The following is a 26479-nucleotide window of genomic DNA, read 5'->3' on the forward strand; positions in this document are numbered from 1 at the left end:
ATACGTACGTTCAGATAAATCAAAACATTTTGTAGCATTTTTCCCTCTTTTTTTTTTTTTCTTTCCTTCCTTTTACCTTTTCGTTAGCTTTGTCCGGTTTTTTTTTCATTGCCACAAATTTCAATTTAAAAATAAGGTATTGCACGCAGTTATGACGTTTCCATTATTAAATACTATCCCATTTCTTTATGATACATTTCGAATAAAAACATCGAAACATTGAAAACAAAGAGATTATTTCTTTTTTATTTATTTATTTTTCTTTTATTTTTTTTATTTTTTTTTTCTTTTTTTCATTCGATTAAATGGCCGCCGGCGAATATATTGTTGATGGGAGTTTTCGAGAGAAGGGAAGGAAAAAAAGATTATTAAGAAATGATTTATCCTCTTTTTGTCCTATTTGTTTTTTTTTTCTTTTTTTTTTACCTTTATTTTTCCCTTTTAATTTCTTCGTTATCATCTTGTTTTGTTTCGTCGTCAGATTTTCATCAGATTAAAATAAGATAATAAGATTGCGCTCACGATAATAAAATATTCTCGAAGTTGCAACGTTTTAGGATAAGGATTACAAAGGTAAAGAGAAAAAAATAGGGAGGTCGTCAAAATGCATTATGAAAATAAAAAAAGTAAATATATATATATATTTTTTTTGTATATAACTCGTAGATGCATATAAAAACGTAAATGGAAATGTGTATAAATGTAATATAATTGGCAACGGTGATGCCGGAAATGGTTTCCCATGCGACTGGTTATTTATAAATTCCCCAGTTGATTCTTGTTCGACTTTCGACAACTTTCAATTAATTTTTATATCAAGCTTAATGATCTACTCCATTGTTCCGATTTATTTATAAATTTAGCGAGAGAGAGAGAGAGAGAGAGAGAGAAAGAGAAAGAGAAAGAGAAAGAGAGTTCCCTTTCTTCCCGAGCGATGGTCGAATTTAAAATAAAAATCGAGTTATCATATCTTTTTTTTTTCTTCTTCTCTTTTTTCTTCTTTCTTTTTTTCCCTTCCACGACCAACTCGCTCGTTTAATTGTTTATTTTAATAATTAAATCGTACGTCATTATTGAAACGTTAAAATGTAAATTAGGAACAATTTTGCCGTGCCTGAAAAAAAAAAAAAATATTTATTCGTTATTATTCGGTATAAATCGATAGATAATATTTTAATTATATAATATAACAAGAGCTAATTTGATTATTAAAAATAATTATACAATTTGATCGTATGGAAAGTTATAATTTCAATACAATGTTATTTTTGATATTTCAATTTTTTCCTTTTTATCAGGTTGTCCTATTTTTTCTTTTCTCTATTTTCCTTCGCTTTTGTTTTCTTCTTTTTCTCGGTCGAAATAAAAGGATCGTATAAATAAATTAACGGACTTTCGTACATGGCACAGAGTTTTCCCAAGTGTGTGGGCGTAATATTGTTATTGAATTAATTAAATATTGAAATAATTAATATAGTTTACGTACGTTTATCAAAGATAGTTTAAACTCATGGAGAATCGTCGCGATGAATAATTCAATGTTTATCTCAATTAAAAATCCCATGAGAATTTTTCCCTGAAAGCAAAATTAATAACAAAAGAATTTTTAATCATAATTGTTCATCAACAATTACAAATTGTAATAACATATGCCAGGACATGATACAAAAAATTAATTACGAATCATTTCGATACTCTTTGAATTTGATACTTTCCCTTTTGTTTCCCTTTTTTTTTTTTCCTTGCTTTTTTTCCTTCCAAGTGTTAAAGTTGCACGGTTGAAGGATCAATGGAACAAAAAAAATTTTTCACGAGCAACGAAAAAGGTCTCGAGAAAGGAGTTTGATAGATATTTAAAAAATAATCTACGAACGTTTGACCTACAATCTGTGGTTATATACAAAAAAAAAAAAAAAAAAAAAAAAAAGAAAAAAAACAAAAAAAGAAAAAGAAAAAAAAAGGGAAGACAAAAAAAAGACCAAAAAAAGAAAAAAAAAGAAAAGAAAAAATATACAGACGGTATAAGCGTGTGCGAGATCGAAGTTATATTATGACGTTAAAAAAAAGGGTTAAAAGGATCTGTATAATGTTGAAATCCCTTCTCCATTCTTTCGTCCGGATGTACTATTTAATACCTGTGTGAAGGGGGTTGAAACAAAAAAAAAAGAAAAAAAAAAAGAAGAAAGTAATAAACCTCGCTCGTTTAGATGGTCTCGCGAGTGCCATATACTTCCTGGCTATCTACTGGTTACTCTTTAACTCAACGTTTAAACGTTTAACTAGCTTAACTTAAAACTTTAATCATAATTTTCTCGCGAAATAAAATTCAATTTCTAAAGACTTAACTTCGAAGCGTCATCGTTTATTCATTCGTTTTTTCATTTTTCTTTTACCCCTCCACCCTCCAATCTCGCCACCCCTCTCTCTATCTCTCCTATCCTTGGAACACTATCGTCGATCTCGTGCTAACGACGATATCGAATAAATCGAGTCTTTTCAAGGATATTAATGAAGATTTTTCGATATAATGAAAGAGAAATGTCGTCAAAATGTCGAACTAAAGAGAGAGGAAAAAAAAATAAAAATAAATAAATAAATAAAGAACAAGAAAAGACATCGAGACGTTCAACGTTCGAAACATGGGAATAGAAAGAATTTAACGAAAAGTTTCCAAATATCTTTCACATCTTTCATCTGATGGATGTGCATCGTAGAACGTGTTTAATCGATGTCATAAATATATTTACGTCAAATAATTTCCTATATGGAATGGAATTGCCTCATGGGAAGTTACTAGAATTTCAAGAATTTCAAACTTCTCTAGAATAGAAATAAATTACAGAGGGAGAGAGAGAGAGAGAGAGAGAGAGAGAGAGAAGGAGAGAGAGAGAAAAAAGGAATCTTCTTTCTTATCCTCTCTTCTATCTTTTTACGAAGTCAATGACCCGCTTTTATTCACATTTTTTCATTATTCTCGTGCCTATTAGAAATTGGTTATAATCAGCTTATGTTAAACTATTATCGATCAATAATACAACGTTTATTCGGATAAATGAACCGAACAAACAAATATATGCAACTGTTTTCCTCTTTGGAGAAAGCAACATTAATTGACGATAACATAAATTTAATCATGATATTTGCTTGATTGCCTTTATCATTGAGTAAACATATTCATTGAACTAACTAAACGTTAAACATACAATATTATTCTACGCTATTGTTTTGCTATCCTAACTCACTCCCTGTTTAATAATAATGATAATAATAATAATTTTCATGCTGCTTTGTCTATGAACTCTTTGAAGAAAATTTCTAGTGTGTATATATACATATATATATATATATGTATATATATATATATATATATATATATATATATATGCAAGTAAAGCAATAGATTAACGTAAACATATAGATGATCGTTATACTATTTGATAAATTATGAAACATAGTTCGCGAACTCGTGACATTGTGTCTTGGTTGAGTCACTTTAGTGGTTTTCTGGCTTCGTCAGGTCAAGGCTGTCATGTGAACGTGCATATCTATTTAAGAGCGAACGATAAATTTGAAAAGTCGGGCAACATCGTCTTAATATCCTATTTACGTTCTTCCCCGTCATCTTTTCGTATTCCAAAATAGCATCATCAGCAAAAACTAAACTCCATCGAAATTTGAATCCACTTGCGTTAACAGGTAACGGAGTTTGTATAGAAGAAAAGAAAAAAATAGAAGAAAAAATGATCAAAAAAAAAAAGAAAAAAAAAAGAAAAAAAAAGAAGAAGAAAAAAAAGAGGAAAACAAGAAAAAAATCTTCACGAAAGAAACTCGATAATTCCTTAATGCAACGTATATAGAAGAAAAGTTTAGTTACAGTTAAGATACTATACTTCGTGATAAGAAATGGTAATCTTTGTTAAAAAAAAAAAAAAAAAAAAAAAAAAGAAAAAAAAAACAGACGAAATAACTACTCGAATAATTTTACTTCTACAGTGTGTTATAGTATAATGTAGTATAATAATTATAATTAATCGCTAGTTTCCTCTCTCTTTCTCTCTTTCTATTTTTCTCTGATAAAATTACGAAATTAGATTGTAGAAAAATTATAAAAGATAAATTTGAATTTTTAATCGAGATTGTCGTTTAATCGTACAAAATTCTCTCATTTCCTTTTCTTTCTTTTTCTTTTTTTTTTTTTTTCTTTTTTATTAATTAACTGTACCATCACTTTTTACAATAATTCTATCGAAATTATATAGGTTATAATGAAATATAAAATTTATGTTACCTTTGAATATAATGCACAATAATTTTTCGAAAAGTTTACTTGCGTATAAATAAAACTTTATTACGAGATGTAATTTTATTTTATCACATAATTTATATTCTCAATTAATTTTGTAATATTTAAAAAATATTCGCGATCAATATGGTACATATACATGTATCATATATATGTACATATATATATATATATATATATGTACATATATAAAAGTGTATATATAAATCATATAATCGAGAAAAAATGGAGGTAATCGATATTGTTTCTTTCGACGTTACAACAGTTCGTTCATTTGATCGTTCTCTGTGACCTAACACAGCGTAAAGGAAATGTATTGGCTGTTATCGATGATGGATATAAGTACAGTCAACGATTTGCCCCTTGACCTTAACTCGAGTAAGGATAATAGGACATATACGATGAATAAAAAGAAAAGAAAATTTTCACGCTTCGCTACGATAAATTTGCAAGAGCGAAATGTCTCTCTCTATATATCTCTCTATCTCTCTTTCTCTCTTTCGATGATTTTGACTGATACATTGAAATACCTGACAATGAGAGAAAGAGAGATAGAAAGAGTATTGGCAAAAAGTTAACTTTCTAACAAAACCGTACGAGTTTGACTTTGTTTCTCATATTGAAGGAAACAAAATATCTACCATTTATTTATTTTCCCCTCCGTTTCCCTATTTACAGTGTGTTTTATCGCGTTTGACGTACAACGAAAAATATCCTTTTTTGATGTTTTTCTTCTACTACTTTTCTTTTTTTTTTTTTTCACTATTTTTCTTTCTTCTTTATTTTCTCTTTTTCTTTTTCGTTTTTTTGTTTTCTTTTTTTCATTTTTCACTCGATTCCTGATTAAATATGTACGGATAATTTTTGATTCTGATATACGGTGATTCGTTGGAAAAAAAAAGGAAGAAAAAAAAAAAGAGAGAGAGAGAGAAGGGAATTCTTTGATTATCTTCTCTCTCCTTTCTCACTTCTATCCGTCTGAATTTTAGGTAGAAGAAAAAAAAAAAAAAAAGAAAAAGAAAATAAAAAATAAAAAAGAAAAAAAAATATCTTCTGTTTTCTCTCGAGTGATCACGTTGTTTTCATATTTGTTTCTTCAGAAATTTTATTCATTAATTAACGTCAAATTAATAATGTTCTTAACGTTATTCTCTCATTGATAATGATACGCGATCTCTTATAAACGTATCGTACGATGATACCTTTAATTTTTCTATAGGAATCGATAGACAAAAATCGTATTCGCCCCTTATAATATGCACGAGAGAGACAGATACAGACATATAGACAGAGAGAGAGAGAGAGAGAGAGAGAGAGAGAGAGAGACCAATCAATTATTCTCGCTTGATAATACGTCCGTCGATGTAGTTTCGTTAATTAACAGGAACGAGTCTATAATCACTATAGCAATTAATGCACCTGCTGCACGACGACACGGCAATGTTACTTCAGTAAAATGCTCCGATCGATAATATGTATAATAAAAGCACATTTACTATCTATAGTTATATTTATACATACATACTCATATATACGTATATATATGTATATACATATATATATATATATGTATATGCGTATATGTGTATATGTGTGTGTATATATATATATATATATATATATATATATATATATATATATATATGTATGCACGTGTATAATATAAAAACGTGAGTTATATGTGCGTCGAATCGTGTTTGCGAAAGAACAGAGAGGAAAAACAATGAAGGAAAAGAATAAAAAAATAAATGAAAAAGAAAAAGAAAAAAGAAAAAAAAGAGAAAGAGACGTTGTTTCAAGAGAAAAGAAAAATCGTATTACTTTATATTTTTCTATTCTCTTTCTATTTTTTTTCTTTTTTAATTTTTTTTTCCTTTTCTTTTTTATTTTCCTTTTTTTTTTTTTTTTTTATACATTTTTCATTCCCCGAGAAAACGTTGTCGCTGGATTGCCAGAAGCATTTGAATGATACTGTCAAAGAGATTATTTTGCATTCCCTTTATCATATTTTCTCTTTAATCAAAGGACGTATTAAGAAATGTAACGAAATCAGCATCAGAGAATATCATTCTTGGACTTTTGTTGGACTAAATCGAGTATCACATATAGAGAAAGAGAAAGAGAAAGAGATAGAGAAAGAGAGAAAATTGAGAAATGATGGAAGTGAATAATGAACGAACATATTCAGTTTTGCAGCAGGTGCAATGTTAACGCTTTGACTGTTCACAATGTCTCTGAATTATTCCATGAAATGTTAAAATTCTCTTCCCTTATCTTCTCTTGTCTTATCTTCTCTCTGACATTTTTACTATTTCTATGGTTAATCATATATTTTCGTGATAATAGAAAATTGTCATTCTTTATTTCATTTTTTGTCAGGAACAAAGTAGAAAATCAATAGTAAGATAATCAAAATTTGACCAAAGTAATATCATTTTTTGTTAAAGTACTTTCTCTCTTTTTTTCGCATGAATGATGCGACAGCGAATCTACGATCGCATATTTTCCGAGATAATCGAAAAAATTTTTAATCTATCATTTTTGGATAACGAAGAAAAGTAAAAACCAATCAATCTTTTACGTAAGTAAAATAATAATTTTTCTCTTTTTCTTTTTTTTTTTTTTTTTTTTTTTTTTTTTTTTTTTTTTTTTTAATACTACGTATTACGTGGTAGATTATTAACTTCAATATGTTACAACATTTTCTATCTTTCTTTATTTCATACGAGTGTTACTACGGTGAACCAATGATCGTATATTTTCGAGATAATCGAAACTTTTCATCTTATATTTTTGATCACGAACAAAGTAGATATAATCAATAGTAAAATAATTATGAAACATAATATTAGTTTTCGTTACATTGCTCTCTCTCTCTCTCTCTCTCTCTCTCTCTCTCTCTCTCTCTCTGTCTCTTTCTGTCTCTTACTTTTTATCTCGTATTATTGCTACCACAGTAAATTTACGATAGCATACTTTTCGAGATAATAGAAAATTATTCTTTTATTTCTGGCGAAGAATAAAATAGAAAATTGACAGTAAAATAAGAGTCAATCGATCTGATACGTTACAATGATAACCTTCGTTACAACATTTTCTATCTTTCTTTATTTGAAATGAGTGTGTTGTTAGAATGGATTCCATTATGATCATATATTTTCAAGATAATCGAAAATTTTCATCTTCTATCTCTGATCAAGAACAAAAGTAGAATATTGACAGTAAAATAAGAGTCAATCGATTTTACACGTTACAATGGTAACTGTAAGTTAAAACATTTTCTATCTCTTTTTATCTCACACAAGTGTTATTACAATGAATCAATGATCTCATATTATTCGAGATAATTGAAAAAAAAAAAAAAAAAAAAAAAAGAAAAAAAAATGTTCATCTTCTATTTCTATTCACGAATAATGAAGGAAATGAATAGTAAAATAAATAAGAGTCAAGCAAGTTATAATGTAACAATAGTCATTGTTACTATGTTCCAGATAGATACTATTATGTCTACGAAGACCGTGAATATTAGGTATTGGTTAGGAGAATATACATGTGGTATGTCCTAATTATAAGTTCTATCGATTATCTACGCTCGCTTTTGTCCTTTTCTTCGTTAAATGCGACTACTTCGTTCTTCTTGTTAGTGAGGTGATCCTAGGACAAAAGGCCGAGTCCGTTTAACGTGTCAGAATCTCGACGTTCTTGTTTTCCAGTAACCACCGTAAGGACTATGTCGGTCATGACCGAGATTTATCTCTAACGTATTACATTCACAATTAGATTATATATATATATATATATATATATATATATATAATATCTTTAATCATTTATATATATATATATATATAAAAACATTGATTTTATATATATAAATTTTTAATTAGATATAAGATAAATATTTGATAATATAAATTATTTTTGTTTCGTACAAAAAATTATTTAATATAAAGTTTATGGTATAATAGTATATTTTTATTTATTTGACATAATCAATGTAAAACGATATATCTAAAGACGATTAATTGAAGAAAAAAATTATTTAAAAATATAAATTATTCTTTTCTAAATATCAATTTCTGATATTAAATTAATATTTTAATCGATTTGATCATTTCAATATAAGATATATATGTATGTATAATTGGGACATGTTTAAAAACAAAGAATTTGATAAGAGTAATATTTGATGATACAATATAATTTTTATATAATTAATGATTTTTTTTTTTTTTTTTTATATGAAATTAATCATTTGATCGGAATTATTATCATTTTAGTTTAAAGTATATATTCTTTCAGTAAATATCAGATTACACGTTTAAGTTGTACGAATCAAATGATTTAATGATTTTTTACAAAATGATTAAGTACTCGTGATGAGACACCTTTCAATGAAATCATTGTGTGTTTGCTTAAATAGCAATTAGTTTGCGTAAAAGGGAATTATTGTATGAATGTATATATATGTGTGTGTGAGTGCATGGATGCGTACTTGCGCGTGTGTATGTGTGTGTATGTATGTGTACGTATATACGTAACATCACGTAAGTGAATGAAATGTGGATAATTATCTGACAAGTTTCCTTTAAAAGCTCGTTCATCGTTGGAACGATGTTTCCACACATATCTATATAACGGTTAGCTCTAACTAATATGTAAATCTAATTTGAGTACTCTATGTATCAATCTATCTATGTATGTATTTATATATGTATGTATATAATCAACTATGTGTTTATAAAGTAACCACGCAAAGTGAAATATCTTGTGGCTATAACTATACGAAACACGAAAATGAAACAGAAACAATAAATAGACCATTGTCACGAATGTTAACACATTTTGCACTTAAAATATACATATATATATATATATACATATATATATTTTTTGCACTTAATATATTACATTTAAATGACAATAGAAATTCAATTCGTATGTAATTTCATTGAAAAGAATTTAAAATAATTATTAGACATTTTTGAAATAAATATTATCGTTTTGACCATGCAATATTATGAAATCTTTTCACTTGAATTTTATTAAACTAGCGTATCGTATGCGATATAATTAACGCGTTTGTCGTCGCAAGTATACTAATCCTTTCAACGTAACGACGCGTAAAGACCCCTACAATCTCTCTCGGGACACTTCAGATTAGTCCTTTATTAATTAAATTCAACTGAACATTGAAGTAATGTGTACTTTGTCCTATTTAAAATCTCGCTTAATAAATCACACAATTCGTCTTGTCGTATTATTTAATTATTTTTTATGAGAAAAAGAGAAAAAAACAAAATAGAAGGAAGAAGAAGAAGAAGAAGAAGAAAAAAAAAAGGAAAAAAGAAAAATATTTACGTCTACCAACAAACACGTCCACTTTCAATAATTATCTTTATTACTATCAAATATAAAAAAGAAATATATATATATATATATATCACAATAAAAGAAATTCGTCAACTATATATCATATCGTCGTTCGAAACGGCGATATGTAGCTATAAAGAAATTGAAAAGAAACGAATGAAATAGAAAAAGAAGAAAAATCAAGCAGAAAAGAAGAAAATCCTCAAATAATTCGATGGAAAAGAAGAGAGAGAAAAAAAAAAAGAAAAAAAAGAAATAAAATGAAATAAAATAAAAAAACAAGAAAGAAAAGAATTTAAACTTGTCGAGGATCATTATTTATACAACGATGTAGATAAATTAGAAATAGAATAAATTCTAACGATGATCGTTGATTGTCGTTGTTTCTATTAGACATAGAAAGGTAAAATGGTACGGTACTCGTTCGGATGAGAGTAATTAGAATTCTTCATATTAATAAAATACATGCGGATGTAATCCTGATGGATACTGAATTTTCTATGGCTTTGCCTCGGAGGACAGTAACGAAAGCGGAATGGACGCCGCGTTGTGTACGATCTTGCAGCGGAAGCCGGAACCCATATTATCAAGATAGACAGATAGAGAAAGGTAGATAGAAAGAGAGTGAGAGAGAGAGAGAGAGAGAGGGAGAGAGTGGGAGGGAGAGAGAGAGAGAGGGAGAAGAGAGTCAGTGGTTGGTGGAGTATACTATATAGAATACTCTAGAATATAACGTTGCATTTGGATTCTATGTACTATCTGCCTGTTGCTTTACTAACGTGCACACATGCGCAATATGAACAGTTACTCTTATTCACACACATATATATATATAAATATATATATATATATATATATATATATATGTACGTGGGTATATGTACTCCCTTCCATTCGTTTTATGTCTATCCTCTCCTCTTTCTCTTCCTCTTTCTCTGTCCTTCGTTTTTCCCCTCCTCTCTCTCTCTCTCACGGTCTCTCTTTTTCTTTCTCTCTCTCTCGCACTTTCTGCAAGCATCTATATAGGCGGCTTTAGGCTCCATAGTTTCTACCGCAGCAACCAGCGTAGCATCAGAAGGGATGAATCGATTCTGTTTCGAGCTAAAAATAAGTTCCTCGTAGGAGCTTACCCTGCGAGCTGAGAAAAACAGTATGAGAGAGAACGAGAGAAAGAGAGAGAGAGAGAGAGAGAGATACTAGCGCAGTGTGACGCTTATTCTACCTCTCTCTCTCTCTCTCTTTCTCTCTCTCTTTTTCTCTCTTCGCAGAACTCTTATCATCCTTATCGAAAATCTTTATCGTGAGAGATTGTAGATCATTGTTACGTAGAAATCGATCGATTTTATTTCACGTTAACGTTACCAGTCCAGATTATAGATATAATTGTATCGAATTTCACGAAATAGTTCTAATTTGACGTTAGAGATATTGATCGATGAAATTCTATTACCGATAGAGACAGATTAATGTTACGACCAGTGGATTTTTTTCTTGCTTTCTTTTTTCCTTCTATTTTCTTGATAACGAAATAAAATCAAGAAAAAGAAATTAATTGTTTCGACGTTTTTCATGATTTTTTTTCTTCTTTCATTTTTAATCGAAGGATCATTTCGATGAAATAAAATATATTCTTTCTCTTTCTCTATCTTTTATCTATCTATATATCTAACTATCTATCTATCCCTATCACCAGTTCTCATTTTATATCTTTATTTCGTTAAAACGAACAATTATATCTTGATGAAATCGAGCCGTTCGATTGGAAACTTTTGACCTATTTCTTTTTTCTTCTTCTTCTTCTTCTTTTTTTTTCTTCTTCTTTTTTTCTTCTTCTTTCCTTTCGAAATGGAACGAACAGACGACAGAAAAAAAGCGCACAGATTTTTCTCGATATTATTATTTTCTGTCCTCTTTTGAAATTGTTTCCTTCTGTTAGATATTTCCTCTTTTCTTTTCTTTTCTTTTCTTTTTTTTTCTAGTTTTCTTTTTTTTTCTTTTCTTTTCCTCATTGTAAAAGAAGGTGCGAAAGAGAGAGAGAAAGAGAGAGAGAGAGAGAGAGAGAGAGAGAGAGATAAAGTTCAGAGAGAAAGCTACGTATCTTGGCGAAAGATAAATGACTTTTTTTTCTCCTTTACCCTCGTTAACTATTTATCGTAGGAATACCTCTGAAATTTTCTTCGACACATCGATAAAGTTATAACACATATCGATATGTAACTGTGTACGTATTCGATCTTCGTACTTATCTGTGCCCTTACCACCAATACCATGAACTATTTAATTCCGATAGGATTTTCCACGTATGAAAGAAGTATTACTACGAATTGTATTATTACTATTTCACGTTTTACTCTCGCTTACCTCATTTTATATGGATCATATTGTCTGCGTGGGTGATCTTCTTTTCTTTACTTCTTTCCTTTTTTTTCCCCCCGTTCTCTCTTTTTTTTTTTTTTTTACTTTATTTTATTTTATTTTATTTTATTTTATTTTATTTTATTTCGTCCAAGAAAACGTGCTCATAATATAATATCTTTACTATATCGGAACATTAATATATATATATATATATATATATATATATATTCATATATTATTGTCGGTATAATCTTTAATATATGCAGATACTACTACTGATAGAGATAGATTAATATTACGAAGAGAGGATTTTCTTCTTGCTTTCTTTTTTCTTTCTATTTTCTTGATAACGATACAAAATTAAGAGAAAGAAATTAGTTTTAGAAATTAGTTGTTCCGACGTTTTTCAAGATATTATTCTTCTTTCATTTTTAATCGAAGAATCGTTTCGATGAAATCTTTTCGAAACATTATTCGCATTTATTTTCTTTTTTTTTTTTTTTTTCGAAAAATCTTGAAATATCTAATACATCATTTCTTTGCTGTATCATGTATACTTCAGTAGTACGAATTATTAAAAAAATATTTAAACGTCAGCTTTTTATTAGATATTATTACGAAGTAATGTTATTATATTCGTTATACGATCAGGAAAAAAAAATATACTATATATGAAGATAATTTTATCGATATAGAAAGAAAATATAATGTTTTATAAGAAAATATGTAGTTCGGATAATAAGACGTCAGAATAATAGAATATCTGGATAATAGAACGTTCAAATATAATGGCGAGGTTCTATTTAATTATTTACAATATTTCAACAGATTTTCCAAATTTCTTGAAAATCCGCAAATATCTTTCGCATTATTAAATGTTCATTAATATTATGAAATATTAAAACAAATATCAACGAAATAAATAAATCCGTTATTAATTCTGATAATTATGAAACACCTAAGAATTAATTCAAATTCGATAAATTATTCTCCCGTATAACGCTTTATGTAAATTTGTCAAAGCTATTTTAATAATATGAAATTTTGTATAGTTACATGAATTTTATTTGAATGTAAAAATTTCGAATATATATATATATATATATATATATATATATATATATATATAAATATATAACGTTGTTAATATTTATAAAACTTGCTATATTTAATGTACACGTATAAAAGTTGTTTAAATACAACTAAATTTTATAATTCATTAGATAAATGTTATTAAATTTGAATGTATTCTTAAAAACAAATCAGATCTTTTAAGAAAATTAATTCTAATATAATAAATTTGATTATACGTCAAATTTATTAAAAATTCTTGATAAATTCTTTAAAAAATATTCCAATTTCATTATTTTTAATTTATCAAATTTCATTTGAAATGATTTATTCGCAAGATTATTTTTATAATTAAATTAATTTTTCAAATAATAACAAATGTAATTATTCTTCTTGAATATACGCATAGATAAGTATATATATATATATATATATATATATATATATATATATATATACTATGTACGATTATGAATTTTTCATAATCGTACAATATCTATTTACTATTATCTATAATCTTTAAGAAGATAATTTCTCTTCGTTGATTGAATTTTCAAGATTCGATATAATGCTAGAAATGAATATCATTTGTACGGATTTACTCTTTCGCCGATTTTTCATTGTAATAGTGAAGAAATGGAAAATATTATATATATATATATATATATATATATATATATATATATCCGGTGATCAAAAATTTGTTTCGAAAAGGTTTCGTAAGTATAAATATAACTTGAAACATTATTAGCTAGAAGATATGTTCAATCATATCGTTCCTTTTATTAAAGATTATTTCAATTCAATCCCATATATATATATATATATATATATATATATTTTCATTAAAATTCATCGATTATATTGTTTACTTAATTTTTTTTTCTTCTATTACACATTTGTCATTATTAATATTTACACAATTTATTGCATTATATTGTAGAAAATAGTCGATAGTTAATCAAAGATTGATCAATCCTCTATACCTTTTCATTCCTTCCCTCTCCTCCTTTTCTTATTATTCTCCATCTTTTTTTTTTTTTTTTATCTCTTCCTCTTTTATACATTCGTTCATTCAATCATTCATTTATTTATATTTTTTCCCTTTCGTTTTTGTTTTCACGATTATATCCATAAATATGTATAACGTTATTACCCCCCGAAGATCTTTATTCTGCTAGGTACGAATTGAAAAGAGAAACAAAAAAAAAAAACAGAAAGAAAAGAAGAAAAGAAAAAACAAAAAGAAAGAGAAAAACTTTTCAATTCATTTTCACGATTCACGAAAGGAAGAATCGATTAAAAGTTTTAGACGAATAACCAAATGGGACTTTATTTCGTTCTCGAATTTGTGCATTATCGTGCCATTGTCGTAATTCATTCGATGGATCTTTGTTATCACGAATATCCAAGAGTTAGGAGTTATCCATTTGTTAAAGAAAGAAAGGAAGGAAGAAAGGATGAAAAAAAGAAAAAAAAGAAAAAAAAAAGAAATAAAAGAAAGAGAGAAAGAAGGAAAGAAAGGAATAGAGATGAAAGTTTGATTTGTTCGGGCGAACTAAAAATAGAATGTCGAAAGAGACATTGAGGAAAATTTCTAATGGGTATTCGAAGGAAATATTCTTGGTATCTTCGTGAATTGATCTTATTGATCACGTTCTCGAAGTTAAGTCTCTTTGTTTTTCTTATCTCATCTTTGGCTGGTCACGTATTTAAGATTAATGTCATTTCAAGAGCCAAAAGCGTATGGTATATCGTCCTAACTGTATTCTCTTAGGTAAAGTGATGGCAAATAGAACGTGTTATGTATATATATATATATATATATATATATATATATATGTAGAGAGAGAGAGAAAGAGAGAGAGAGAGAGAGAGAGAGAGACCAAACTAAAGACTAATCGTCAAGAGAAATCCAGCCAAGAAGGCAACCATGAGGAGAACAGAGAAAGAGCTTTATTCCTTCAAAGACTACTTGAATTATGATTTAATGAATATTATCGTTTCTTGTTAGTATTAAACGTCCTTTCCTAAACGTGTATTAGATTTGCTAATATAATCCTTTATAAACTATCGCATTCGTTAATAAAACGTATACGTTTTTTTTTTTTTTCTTTGATATTTTCTTATTAATTTACAATTGTATTTAATTACAGTTATTAATCATTTTACTTTATTTATTTAAACGTCGTACGTGTTAATTGGATTTTTTATTATAATTTTCTTTTTTCTTTTTTTTTTTTCTTTTTTTGCGTACAAATTTATTTCGATTTAGATAATGTAATAAAGAATATCGAATGATTGATAATGAATTAATATGCATCCTTCGATACTTTAAATGTTTATAAAAATTTATTATACTTGTAATGTTAACGTTCGAAAGTTCATTAAAATTTTTCAAACTTTTTACATTACAATACATTGCAATTACAATACATTATTTTTATATTACATTGATATAATTTAAGAAATATTTAAATGAAGGAAAGAAAAAAATATTGTATTGAGTTAAAATTTTCATCGTTTACAATATTTAATGTATTGTAAAAATAATTTAAATTCGTAATTATTTTCGCTTGTTAATCTTTTCTTTTCTTTTCTTTTTTTAAAAAATAAATTACGTTTGAATCGAGGAAATAGTAAAACAGGCATTATTAACTATCGTTAGCAAATATCAAAAGAATTATATTAAACATTATATTAATTAATTAGATATAAAATATATTTATTAATTAATATAATTTTTAATGTATACTAAACATTATATTAATTAATTAAATAAAAGTATATTAAATATTATATTAAATAAATTGTTTTAATACTGTCAATATTTCTATAACGTGATAATTATTATACTTGATATTAAAGTTAGAATTCGTTAAAAATATTTTAGATATCGGATTCGATTAGGGTAATGAAATATTATAAAACGAATATTATTAATAGATACATTTTATTTTTCTTTTCATAATTTTGTTCATTCATCCTTCGGATTTTCTAAAAGCAAAAGATTTATGGATCGTCGAAATACATACACGATGTATTATATGAATGGAATTTCGAACGTATGTCAAAACTTTTCATTACGTCTTTCAAAGAATTCCTATCTCTGACAGATTTTTTGATAAGTTTATTCTTTCAAATTCTGTACAGTACAATAAGCGAATTATTTATTATATACGTATATATATATATATATATATATATATATATATATATATATATATTAGTATCGAATTTAATTAAATAAATAATATTACTTTTGAATTATCATATACCAAAAGTCAATCGAATTTATTTCTGTTAACATTATTTTCCCAGTTTTGATGACAAATTGACTGAAAATCGTCTTAACATACTCAAGTTCTCATATTCGTCGTTATTTCACTACAGTAACTACGAGTGGGTGTGCATGTGTGTATATGTACTTGGCAGCAAAGTGATGAATTGCTGGTTTAACGTTGGCTTATATATAGTAACCGTAATATCAACTTTATGCGATACCTTTTCGAGAAACTTGTATGATTGTATATACAAGCTTTAATCATTAAAATCTCCTTAACGCGGCGATAATCGATAATAACGTGCGATAATGATATTTTCTTTTTTTTCTTTTTTTTTCTTTTTTTTTTTTTTCATTATTATTATTATTATTTCACTTCGTTCGAATTATAATGATTTTTAATTAATCATTTTTAATTAATTCGTTAATCTTAAATACATTGTTACGAAATTGCTATATAAATGATAAAGTTTTGTATTAATATACGCATAATATAAATATATGCATGATGTACATGTACGATGTACAAGAAAATTGAAAAAGAAAAAAGAAAAAAGAAACATGATTGAATATAGTTAAATATATATTATTATAATTATACATAATTAAATATATTGAATATACTTTATCATTGATAATATTTAATCGTATATGTAATTATTGAATACGTTTTAAGGGAGAATGAAATCAGCTAAAAAAAAAAAAGAAAAAAAAAAGAAGAAAAAAGAAAAGAACAGAAAAAAATAGAAAAAAGAAGAAAAGAAAAGAAAAAAAGGAGAAAGAAAGAAGATTACAATAATATTCGCTTTAATATTTATCATCAAATCAAATTTGTATTTTTATTAAATAAAAACCGTAATATATTAGGTGGAAAAGTAATGTCGCTTTCTTAAATTAAATTCAAACGAATAAATTTTTAACAAGTTTTTATTTTTAATCGCAATCAAATATCGACATGCGCAAAAACTACATTACTTTCCGGTCCACCCTAATATATTTCTTATGATAATCGAACAATTGATTGACATGATGATTCGACTTAAAGTCTTCTGAATATTGAAATATTTTTAATATTTAAAAGCTATTCAAAGATTTTCATTGTTTTAATTAATATCATCGGGAAATATCAAATCGAAATCGTTCGGATTCTAGAACGATGATGGTTGTTAATCGAATTGTCAGTTAAAAACGACGAAGAGCCGACAACGACGTGGTTCATTATATAATCAATTTTTGCCAATTTCCTTTGATTAAAACGAACGCTCAATATTCAGATGAATGATTTAATCAATTTTCAATAAGCTTAATATACACGTTTTACCATATTTCCTCTGAATAGTTCCTATTCTTTTATTTTTTTTTTTTTGTTCTTCTTGCGTTCTTCTTTCATTTCTTTTCTATTTCTTTTCTTCCTTCTTTTTCATATTCTCGTTTTCGATTTTTTGCCGATTAAATAATTGAAATAAACACGAATAAACGCGCATTGTGTTACATTCGATTATGTGAAAATAATCGACGTTAATCGTTTAAAGACCATTTGGCTTTCTAAGAGATTGATATAGGTCAGTATGTCAATAGCTATGTCGATAACTCGTTTCGTTGTATATTTCAAAGAAATATCTTCGAACACTGTACGTTTAAAAGTCTTTAAAAACTAAATCGATGCGCATAACGTGCGAAGAATCTACTCGACGATTCTTTTTTTTCTCCTTCCTTCCTTTTCCTTTTTCTTCTTTTCTGATTTTTTTGTTTATTTTTTCTCTCTCTTTTTCTTTTTCTTTTTTTTTTTCGTCCATCATCGATACATTTTTCAAGGAATTATAAAATATTTAGGTTAGTGTGTCAACTCCTTCAAAGAGTTACCTTTAGCTGAATGATATTATAAAAAACGAGCGATATTTGATGCGAATAAATTCAAATTAAATAATAAAACAAATTACGACGATTTATCGATTAATTTAGCGATAAATTAATTGGCAGGATTTTATTGTCCTCCTAAAAAAAAAAAAAACAAAAAAAAAGAAAAGAGAAAAAAAAATACAAGAGAAAAAAGGATCAACCCGAATCAATCTTTCAATTTTTAATTTGATTTTTGATAAAAGAAAAAAGAAAAAAATTAATTAGCACCTTTTGATAATAAAAACAATTCAAGGCGTCTATTTTGAAAATTAATTAATTATACTCGTATATATATATATATTTTCATTCTTGTTACGAAAGAATAAGTTCAGGATAACACATATGTTATATTGTATATTATTATTATTAACAATTCGATGTCGATTGACGTAGTTGTAGTTATATCCTTTTTTAAAGAAGAACTAGAGTAATAAAAAAAAAAAAAAAGAAAAAAAAGAAAAGACATAGAGAAATATTCGTTATCCTTTAATTATCGTTCAAATATTTTCAGAATATCATAATTCGTACATTTCCAAATCTTTCTCAAACATGTTTAGAACACGTAGAAACATTGTTATCACATTGTTACACTTATTCCCCTTATCGGTTATCTTGTTTGCTGTGGATTAATTGAAACGGTGCACTTAATCGAAAGAAAATAACCCTTATTTATATTGTAAAATAATCGGTTTTGTCCTTGAAATATCACACTGACATTTAATTATACTGAACGAAGATAAATTTAGTCATTTCTTTTTTTTTTTTTTTTTTTTTTTTTTAATTATAACCTTCCATTTTGACTATGCAATCGAACATAAGGAAAAGAAAAAAGAAAAACAACGAAGAAGAAGATATTTATTTTATCCCAAATAAAATTAGAAATAAAAAAAAAAAAAAAGAGAAAAAAAAAGAAAAAAAAAACTCATCGAATTTTATCATCGAACTTTATCATATTAAACATGGACCTTGAAAAGAATCATTCTTTCTATCATTCGTTCGAAAAAATTTTATCTATACTTTTTAATTTTAAACTAATAATCCACAATTCATTTTATGCACTCTAGAGAATAGGTTCTCTAGATGTTTTTTTCCCATCGGCAAAGTATTAACGTTAAATATGCTTTTCTCTTCGTTAACAATTTCTCTCTCTCTCTCTCTCTCTCTCTTTCTCTCTGGAAAGAAAACGGTCGGTATAAAACGCGTCTAATAATGGCTATCTGTCGATGTAACGTATAAAACGGTTATCGCGGTTTTCTTTGCAATCTTTTTTTAGAACCTTTATCCTAGACCAATACCTTCTTTTCCGTATAAGGGTTGCATCTTACGGTTCGGTGATCCGGCAAAGGAAAGGTTGCATCTGTTGGTTTTAGCTCAACGTTATACAATTCTTAAATTCCCTGTTCTTTTTATCCTTATTTTTTCTTTTCTTCTTCTTCTTCTTCTTCTTCTTTTTTTCTTTCTCTTTCTATCTATCTCGTCCCATTCTATTCAAATATTCAGAAGGTTATCAGATATCTTTTCTTCGCCCCCTTTTCTACGTCCACGTTCTTCTATTCAGCACGAACGATTTTATTAACATTTTTGGAATATTCGTAACCTCCTTTTTCTTTTTCTTTTTTTTTTTTCTTTTCTTTTTATTCGTCGAGTTTTCGCAAATGACACGATAGTAAATCGCGAAATATGTAAATTCAAAGAATAGGATCGTTATCGTGTTGTTGCATTAATATCGCGATCATTCGTATTAGAACATTGTTGGCTTCGTATTTGGATCGTTGTATACTGATACGATACGCCGTCATTCGATGGTGATAACGCACGGAGCATGTTTAGTTCATAATAATGATATGAGCTCTACCGTTTTCGAATAAATGGAAAATGTTCTCGTAGAACGGTTAACCACAAGGTATGCTTAGTTAATTATACTTCGTTAATTATGACATCGTATACGTGTAATGAGTTAATTACATCCTGGTGAGAGAGAGAGAGAGAGAGATAGAGAGAGAGAATAATATTCATAGAAAATTATAGTAATTACTTATCCGATTTCAACTTTTACGTTGAAAATGAATGAAAAAGAAAGAAAGAAAAATAATACAAAAAGCTTTTTTGTCCTTATAAGATAATTGAAGTAATGAATAATTATTTAAAGGCAACATTGTCACACGTTTAAATCTTTTTAATTGGTCGAGATCTAATTGAAATCTTTCCTTATTCACAGCACTGCTTCGCGATATCATACAGAAGGGAGAATCAACGACAATACGAGTTGAAAGCTGCCACAGAAACGGACTGCAAAACGTGGATCGATGCGATACGAGAAGCCAGGTAACGGAATCACTGGGGATATCGTATATGACGGCAGAATTCTAAATGAGAATCATTAAAAGGGAGTGGGAATAAATTATGGAAATTTCGTGCCAGCCCGATTCCCGAATCATTATATTTTTAACTTTGACATTATACGTTGTAGCATTCGTTTAAGATACGCGATTGACTATAGTATGAGATCAAAATTATTGTATAGGTATTTTTGTTTCTGTTTCGAGCAATAGTAATCATTAAAAACAAAATTGGAAATAAATTATGGAAATTTCTCATGCCACATTGATTCTTGAATTAACTATACTAATTTTTAACTTTGAGGTTATGTATTATAGTATTCGTTGAAGTTTCGTGATTGACTATAGTATGACGGGAAATTATTGTATAGGTTTTTTGTTTCTATTTCGAGCAATAGTAATCATTAAAAAAAAAATTGGAAATAAATTATGGAAATTTCGTGCCACCCCAATTCCCGAATCATTATATTTTTAACTTTGATATTATACGTTGTAGCATTCGTTTAAGATACGCGATTGACTATAGTATGAGATCAAAATTATTGTATAGGTATTTTTGTTTCTGTTTCGAGCAATAGTAATCATTAAAAACAAAATTGGAAATAAATTATGGAAATTTCTCATGCCACATTGATTCTTGAATTAACTATACTAATTTTTAACTTTGAGGTTATGTATTATACTATTCGTTGAAGTTTCGTAATTGACTATAGTATGAGATCAAAATTATTGTATAGGTATTTTTGTTTCTGTTTCGAGCAATAGTAATCATTAAAAAAAAAATTGGAAATAAATTGGAAAATTGGAAATTTCTCATGCCACATCGATTTTTAAATTAACTATACCAATTTTTAACTTTGAGGTTATATATTATAGTATTCGTAATTGACTATAATATGAACTGAAATTATTATATAGGTTTTTCGTTTTTATTTCGAGCAATAGTAATCATTAAAAAGAATTGGGAATAAAGCATGGAAATTTTTCGTGTTCACTCGATTCCTGAATCACTATATGTCTGACTATAATATCGTATATTGTACTATTTACACAAGAATGGACTATAATGCAATCTCATATAGATCTAACAAAAATGAAATCTTCGAAATTATTGATTATTTAATAGTAATGAAACGTAACATATGTCGAGGTTAAGTAAACGAGTTTAAAACGATAAATGAATTGAAATATTTTAAATGATCAATTAAATATCATATTGAATTTGATTGAGTTTAGATTTTCGAGTGTTTTAAATTCTTTTAATTTCTTTTTTTTTTCTTTTGTATTTTTTTTTTTTGTCGAAAAATAATAAGAATAACGATTGAAGAAGTAACGAATGTGCTTGAAAATTTTTTAGATTATAACAAATATGATATATACACAAACTCTTCTCTACAGAGAAGAGAAATACGTTACAACGATCTAGCGAATAAACAAGTAGCCCATTTTTTTTTTGTTTCATATGCATATACAAGTAGTCTTTGGACGTTTACGATATTTGTTTTCCTATACGGGTCTATTTACAAAGCTATCACAATGGCAACACAATAGGCTCGAATAAAGCTTGCCATTTTCACCGTCCGTAAACACACGAGTATATACTACTTATCCGATCAGATACTTACATTTCTTTCAATGGGGTAATTCTTGGAGAGTTACTCTCAAGTATTGATTTTCTCTCTCTCTCTCTCTCTCTCTCTCTCTTTCTCTTTCTCTCTCTCTCTTTATCTGTATCTCTATATATCTCTCGTGAAAATCGTATAATTTGAATAAATATTCATTGGAAATTTTCTGATTATCTCATATGCCGATGCTTCAGAATAGCTTACAAAATAATCGGGTTGAACGATTGAGAATTACAAGATATATTACAAGTTTCATAGAATGTTAACATACTGCAAATAAATCACACGATATTTGTTCTCCAAGCGTGTATATTTGTGTGTGTGTGTCTATTTGTATAATACATTTTACGTCAATTATTAGTAAAAATTTTTATTACTTTTTAATAGCAGCATAAAAGCTTCCTGTTCATATCGAACGTATCGAATAGTTTCGGAACTAGTACATTCAAAAAATCCATCTAAAATTTACAAATTCGATTAAAAATTTCTTTTATATATATATATAAATAAAATTGGATATTTTTAATTACGTGATCCTTTAAACATAATTAAAACATTAAATCAGAAAGTAAATGTTTGGACGTTTTAATCAAAATTGGAAAAAGGAGAAACGAAATTACTCGATGAAATTTCTTTTATTTTATTTTGTTTTGTTTTGTTTCGTTGAGAAAAAGTTTTTGCAAATTGCAACATATCCTGATAAAAATTATATATATTATATATATATACATATATATATATATATTTATTTATTCTCTAAATATAATTATTCTCTAAATAATTTTTACTTTTCAAGGAAAGATATTATATAAATACATATAGAAGTATACAGATATATATATTAAATATTAAATTGTTTATTAATTTATTAATACGTGTATTAAATCTTTTAAATTCATAATAAATAAATTAATATCTAACATTAGAAAATATTTTGAACGAGAAGAAATTTTTCGATGATAGTATAAGCAATTCTATCATTCTATATCATCGTCCTTACGTTAAAATCAAATGTACAAAGTTATAATAATTGTTCGTTATAATATTTAATTAATAATATTTAGCGTTTGATATTTTTCACGATATTTCGTGCTCTATCTCGTATCAGCGATTTAAGCCAAGAAAGTAAAAAGGAAAAGAAGGGGTTTAACGTTAATATAGAGTAAGGTAAACCAAAGAAGAAGAATAAAAAGAAGAAGGAAAAGAATGGAAAAAAGGGACGCTAACTGACAGGTGGATGACAGGGAGGAGGAGATTGAACGTTAATATATATATATATATATATATATATTATATATTATATATATTATATACATATATCTTCTGAAAAGACAGGTCAACCAGTTTTTTTACTTATAATTTGCTTCATTTGAATGCTGAATGAAAGAAATATAAAAAAGTTGAGATGAAAGAGACATCCAATGAGAGTTGTATAAGGGGAAGTGAGAATAAGAGAGACAAAAAGAGAGAGAGAGAGATAGAGAGAGAGAGAGATAGAGAGAGAGAGAGAGAGAGAGAGAGAGAGAGAGATAAAGAGAGAAAATTGAGAAACATCGCCATCGAGACATCATCTGACTAATGAAATGATATTCTGAAAATGATATTCTCTGTATATTCCACTTGTTCGCTTTACGTACCGATGTTGTTTGAATCAAACGAAGCAGCTTTTTCAATTCTCTAGCGTGGAAACTACGCGTGCATCTCGATCGCCGTCGGCTTATTAAAACACATATATGTGTACATATGTACGCATGTATCTACACAAACACACATATACACATACACACATATATATATATATATATATATATATATATATATATATACATATATATACAAAGAGCAAAGGTACATACATATGTATACATACAAATATGCACATGTACGCACGCCCACACACGAACACATACATATATTTTTCATAGAGTATATACGTGTTTTTAATCGCTAATAAGAGGAACGTGCATTTTTGTTTTGTTTCGTTTTCATTTTTTTTTTTTTTTTTTTTTTTTTTTCTTAATATGATGTCGAAAGTCAATGAGAAAAGTATAATATTATAGAACGATTTTATTCTAATAAATTAGGGAATAATTTAGCGTTTATTCATTATCTCTTAATTCGTGTCATTTGTTATTTATCAATTTCTTTTTCTTTCCATTTTTTATCCTTACTTTTATTCTTTCTACTTATGTTACTAATTTTTTACTTTTTTCCCTTTTTTTTTTTTTTGGCTTCCTCGTTTATTACAATATATATATATATATATATATATATATATATATATATATATATATATATATATAGAAGTAAAATAGAAAATTGGTGTTTTCTAAGTTTGAATCTATACATATGAATATATGCAACTGATGCTTTTGTTCGCAATATTGATCTATGAAAAAATAATTGTCACATGTAAAATTTCAATTTCGGCACGAATTTTGTTCCAACCTTTTCCCCCCTTTTTTTTTCGTTTTTTTTGTTTTTTTTTCTTTTTTTCGTATTTTTTTATACTTTTTTATTTTTCCAAACTTGATTGGTTACCCTGATTTTTGTTTTAATTTTTCTATTTTTTTCTATTCCTTTTTTTTTATTTTTTTGTTTTTCCTTTCACAGCGAATCAACAGAGAACCAACAGTGAACGAATTAATAAAAAAATATTTTTTTTACATTTACTTCGAAGTAATAGTGAAAACAAAAAAGAAAGAAAAAATGAAAAAAAAAGGTTCTCGTCGCACTTTATATCTTTAGAAAGAAATAGGGAAAGAGAGAGAGAGAGAGAGAGAGAGAGAGAGAGAGAAAGAGAGAAATAGAGAGAGAGAGAGAGAGAGAGAGAGAGAGAGGGATTCAACTTTGATGTGATATTTGTTTTTCTTTCTTTTTTTTTTTTTCTTTTTTAAACTATATACAGAATACAATAAAAAATATATTTGATACACATGCTGGAATTTGATTAAATCACTTTGAAGGGTTGATATTAAAAGGAAAATAATTATTAAAGTAAATATACAGATAAATGAATAAACAGATTGTACGTTAATATGCACGAGAGTTTCATATATATTTACATACGGTAGGACTTTATTGCAATTAACAACAGACGACTGAACTGAGATTAATAATATAAATATCGTGAGAGAGAGAAAGAGAGGATGAGAGAGAGAGAGAGAGAGAAAGAGAGAGAGAGAGAGAGAAAAGAATATTTCTCTTTATACGATAAAAAAACTATTTAATGAAATATTTAAAATTAAAACATAATCTGACGGCTGATTTCGCGTGGCAAGGATCGACCTTTAAAACGATAAAAGCTTAAAGCACATTTTTCTCGTTTCCGTTTTCTTAAGTGGAACAAAGAAAAGAGGAAAAGTAAAGAGAAGGAGAATAAGAGGAAAGGAAAATAAAAGTAAAGAAGTAGAAAAGAATTGGTACTAGTGTGTGTGTGTGTGTGTGTGTGTGGATCAAAAAAGTTTCTATGTGGGCGACGAAAGTTTTGCTATTAGGTGATTTTTCAAAAATCAATTATCCTTTCACGAGACCATTTGACGTGTGAAAATCCTTTCGTGAATTTCTTTTTTCTCTTTTCATTTCATTACCTTACATTTTATTTCATTTCATTTCGTTTCATTTCAGATTTCAGATTTCAAATTTTAGATTTCAAAAAAGTCTTTCTAAGGGCTCGTGGTATTGCGAATCTTCTTTGAAAAAAGAAAAAAAAAATGAAAAGAAAGAAAGAGAAAAAAGAAAAAGAAAAACATAATGAATAAAAAGGAAAAGAAAATCAGGTGAAAAAAATCTCGTAAAGGGATACGCGATTGATTTACAAAAACAAAAAAAAAAAAAAGGAAAGAAAAAAAATCGCGTCAGTAATTTTTAACATTTTTTGGGACTTTTCCGTTCGTCCTGACGCAAAAGGAAGAAATTTATCGAGATTATCGGAAGTACTCTTTTGAAATGATCATTAAAGTAAAACAATTTTTTAATTTGGTCCTTCGTTCGTAAACGTTAACCATGTTAAATTCGTGCTAACATGCATGAATCAAATGAAAGAATCGACGATAGTTTTTTATTAGCTAAAAGTATCGTTCGAGTCGTTCGCATAAATATTCCATCGAGATACGTATTTTAATCCTTCCTTTTGTGTTTATTTTCTATTTCTTTTTTCACGTTTTTAGCTTTTCTTTTTTTATTTTTCTTTTTACCTTTCTTTTTCCTTTACCTTTAACCTTTTCAT

The 26479-nt window shown here is 27.2% G+C and overlaps 1 protein-coding gene across 4 annotated transcripts in view; it reads left to right on the forward strand.

Annotated features, from left to right (window-relative positions):
* The window catches only part of LOC118439960 (ras-specific guanine nucleotide-releasing factor 2), a 68630-nt gene that overhangs the window by 14904 nt on the left and 27247 nt on the right, over positions 1-26479 (forward strand). For all 4 annotated transcript variants that reach the window (XM_035862262.2, XM_035862264.2, XM_035862265.2 and 1 more), the window contains exon 5: positions 20506-20612. In XM_035862262.2, the coding sequence (XP_035718155.2) occupies positions 20506-20612 (107 nt within the window). The remainder of the gene's footprint in view (positions 1-20505; positions 20613-26479) is intronic.

This window comes from Vespa mandarinia, chromosome 14 (assembly GCF_050613455.1).
Source record: "Vespa mandarinia isolate Hongniang chromosome 14, ASM5061345v1, whole genome shotgun sequence".
Classification (NCBI taxonomy): domain Eukaryota; kingdom Metazoa; phylum Arthropoda; class Insecta; order Hymenoptera; family Vespidae; genus Vespa; species Vespa mandarinia.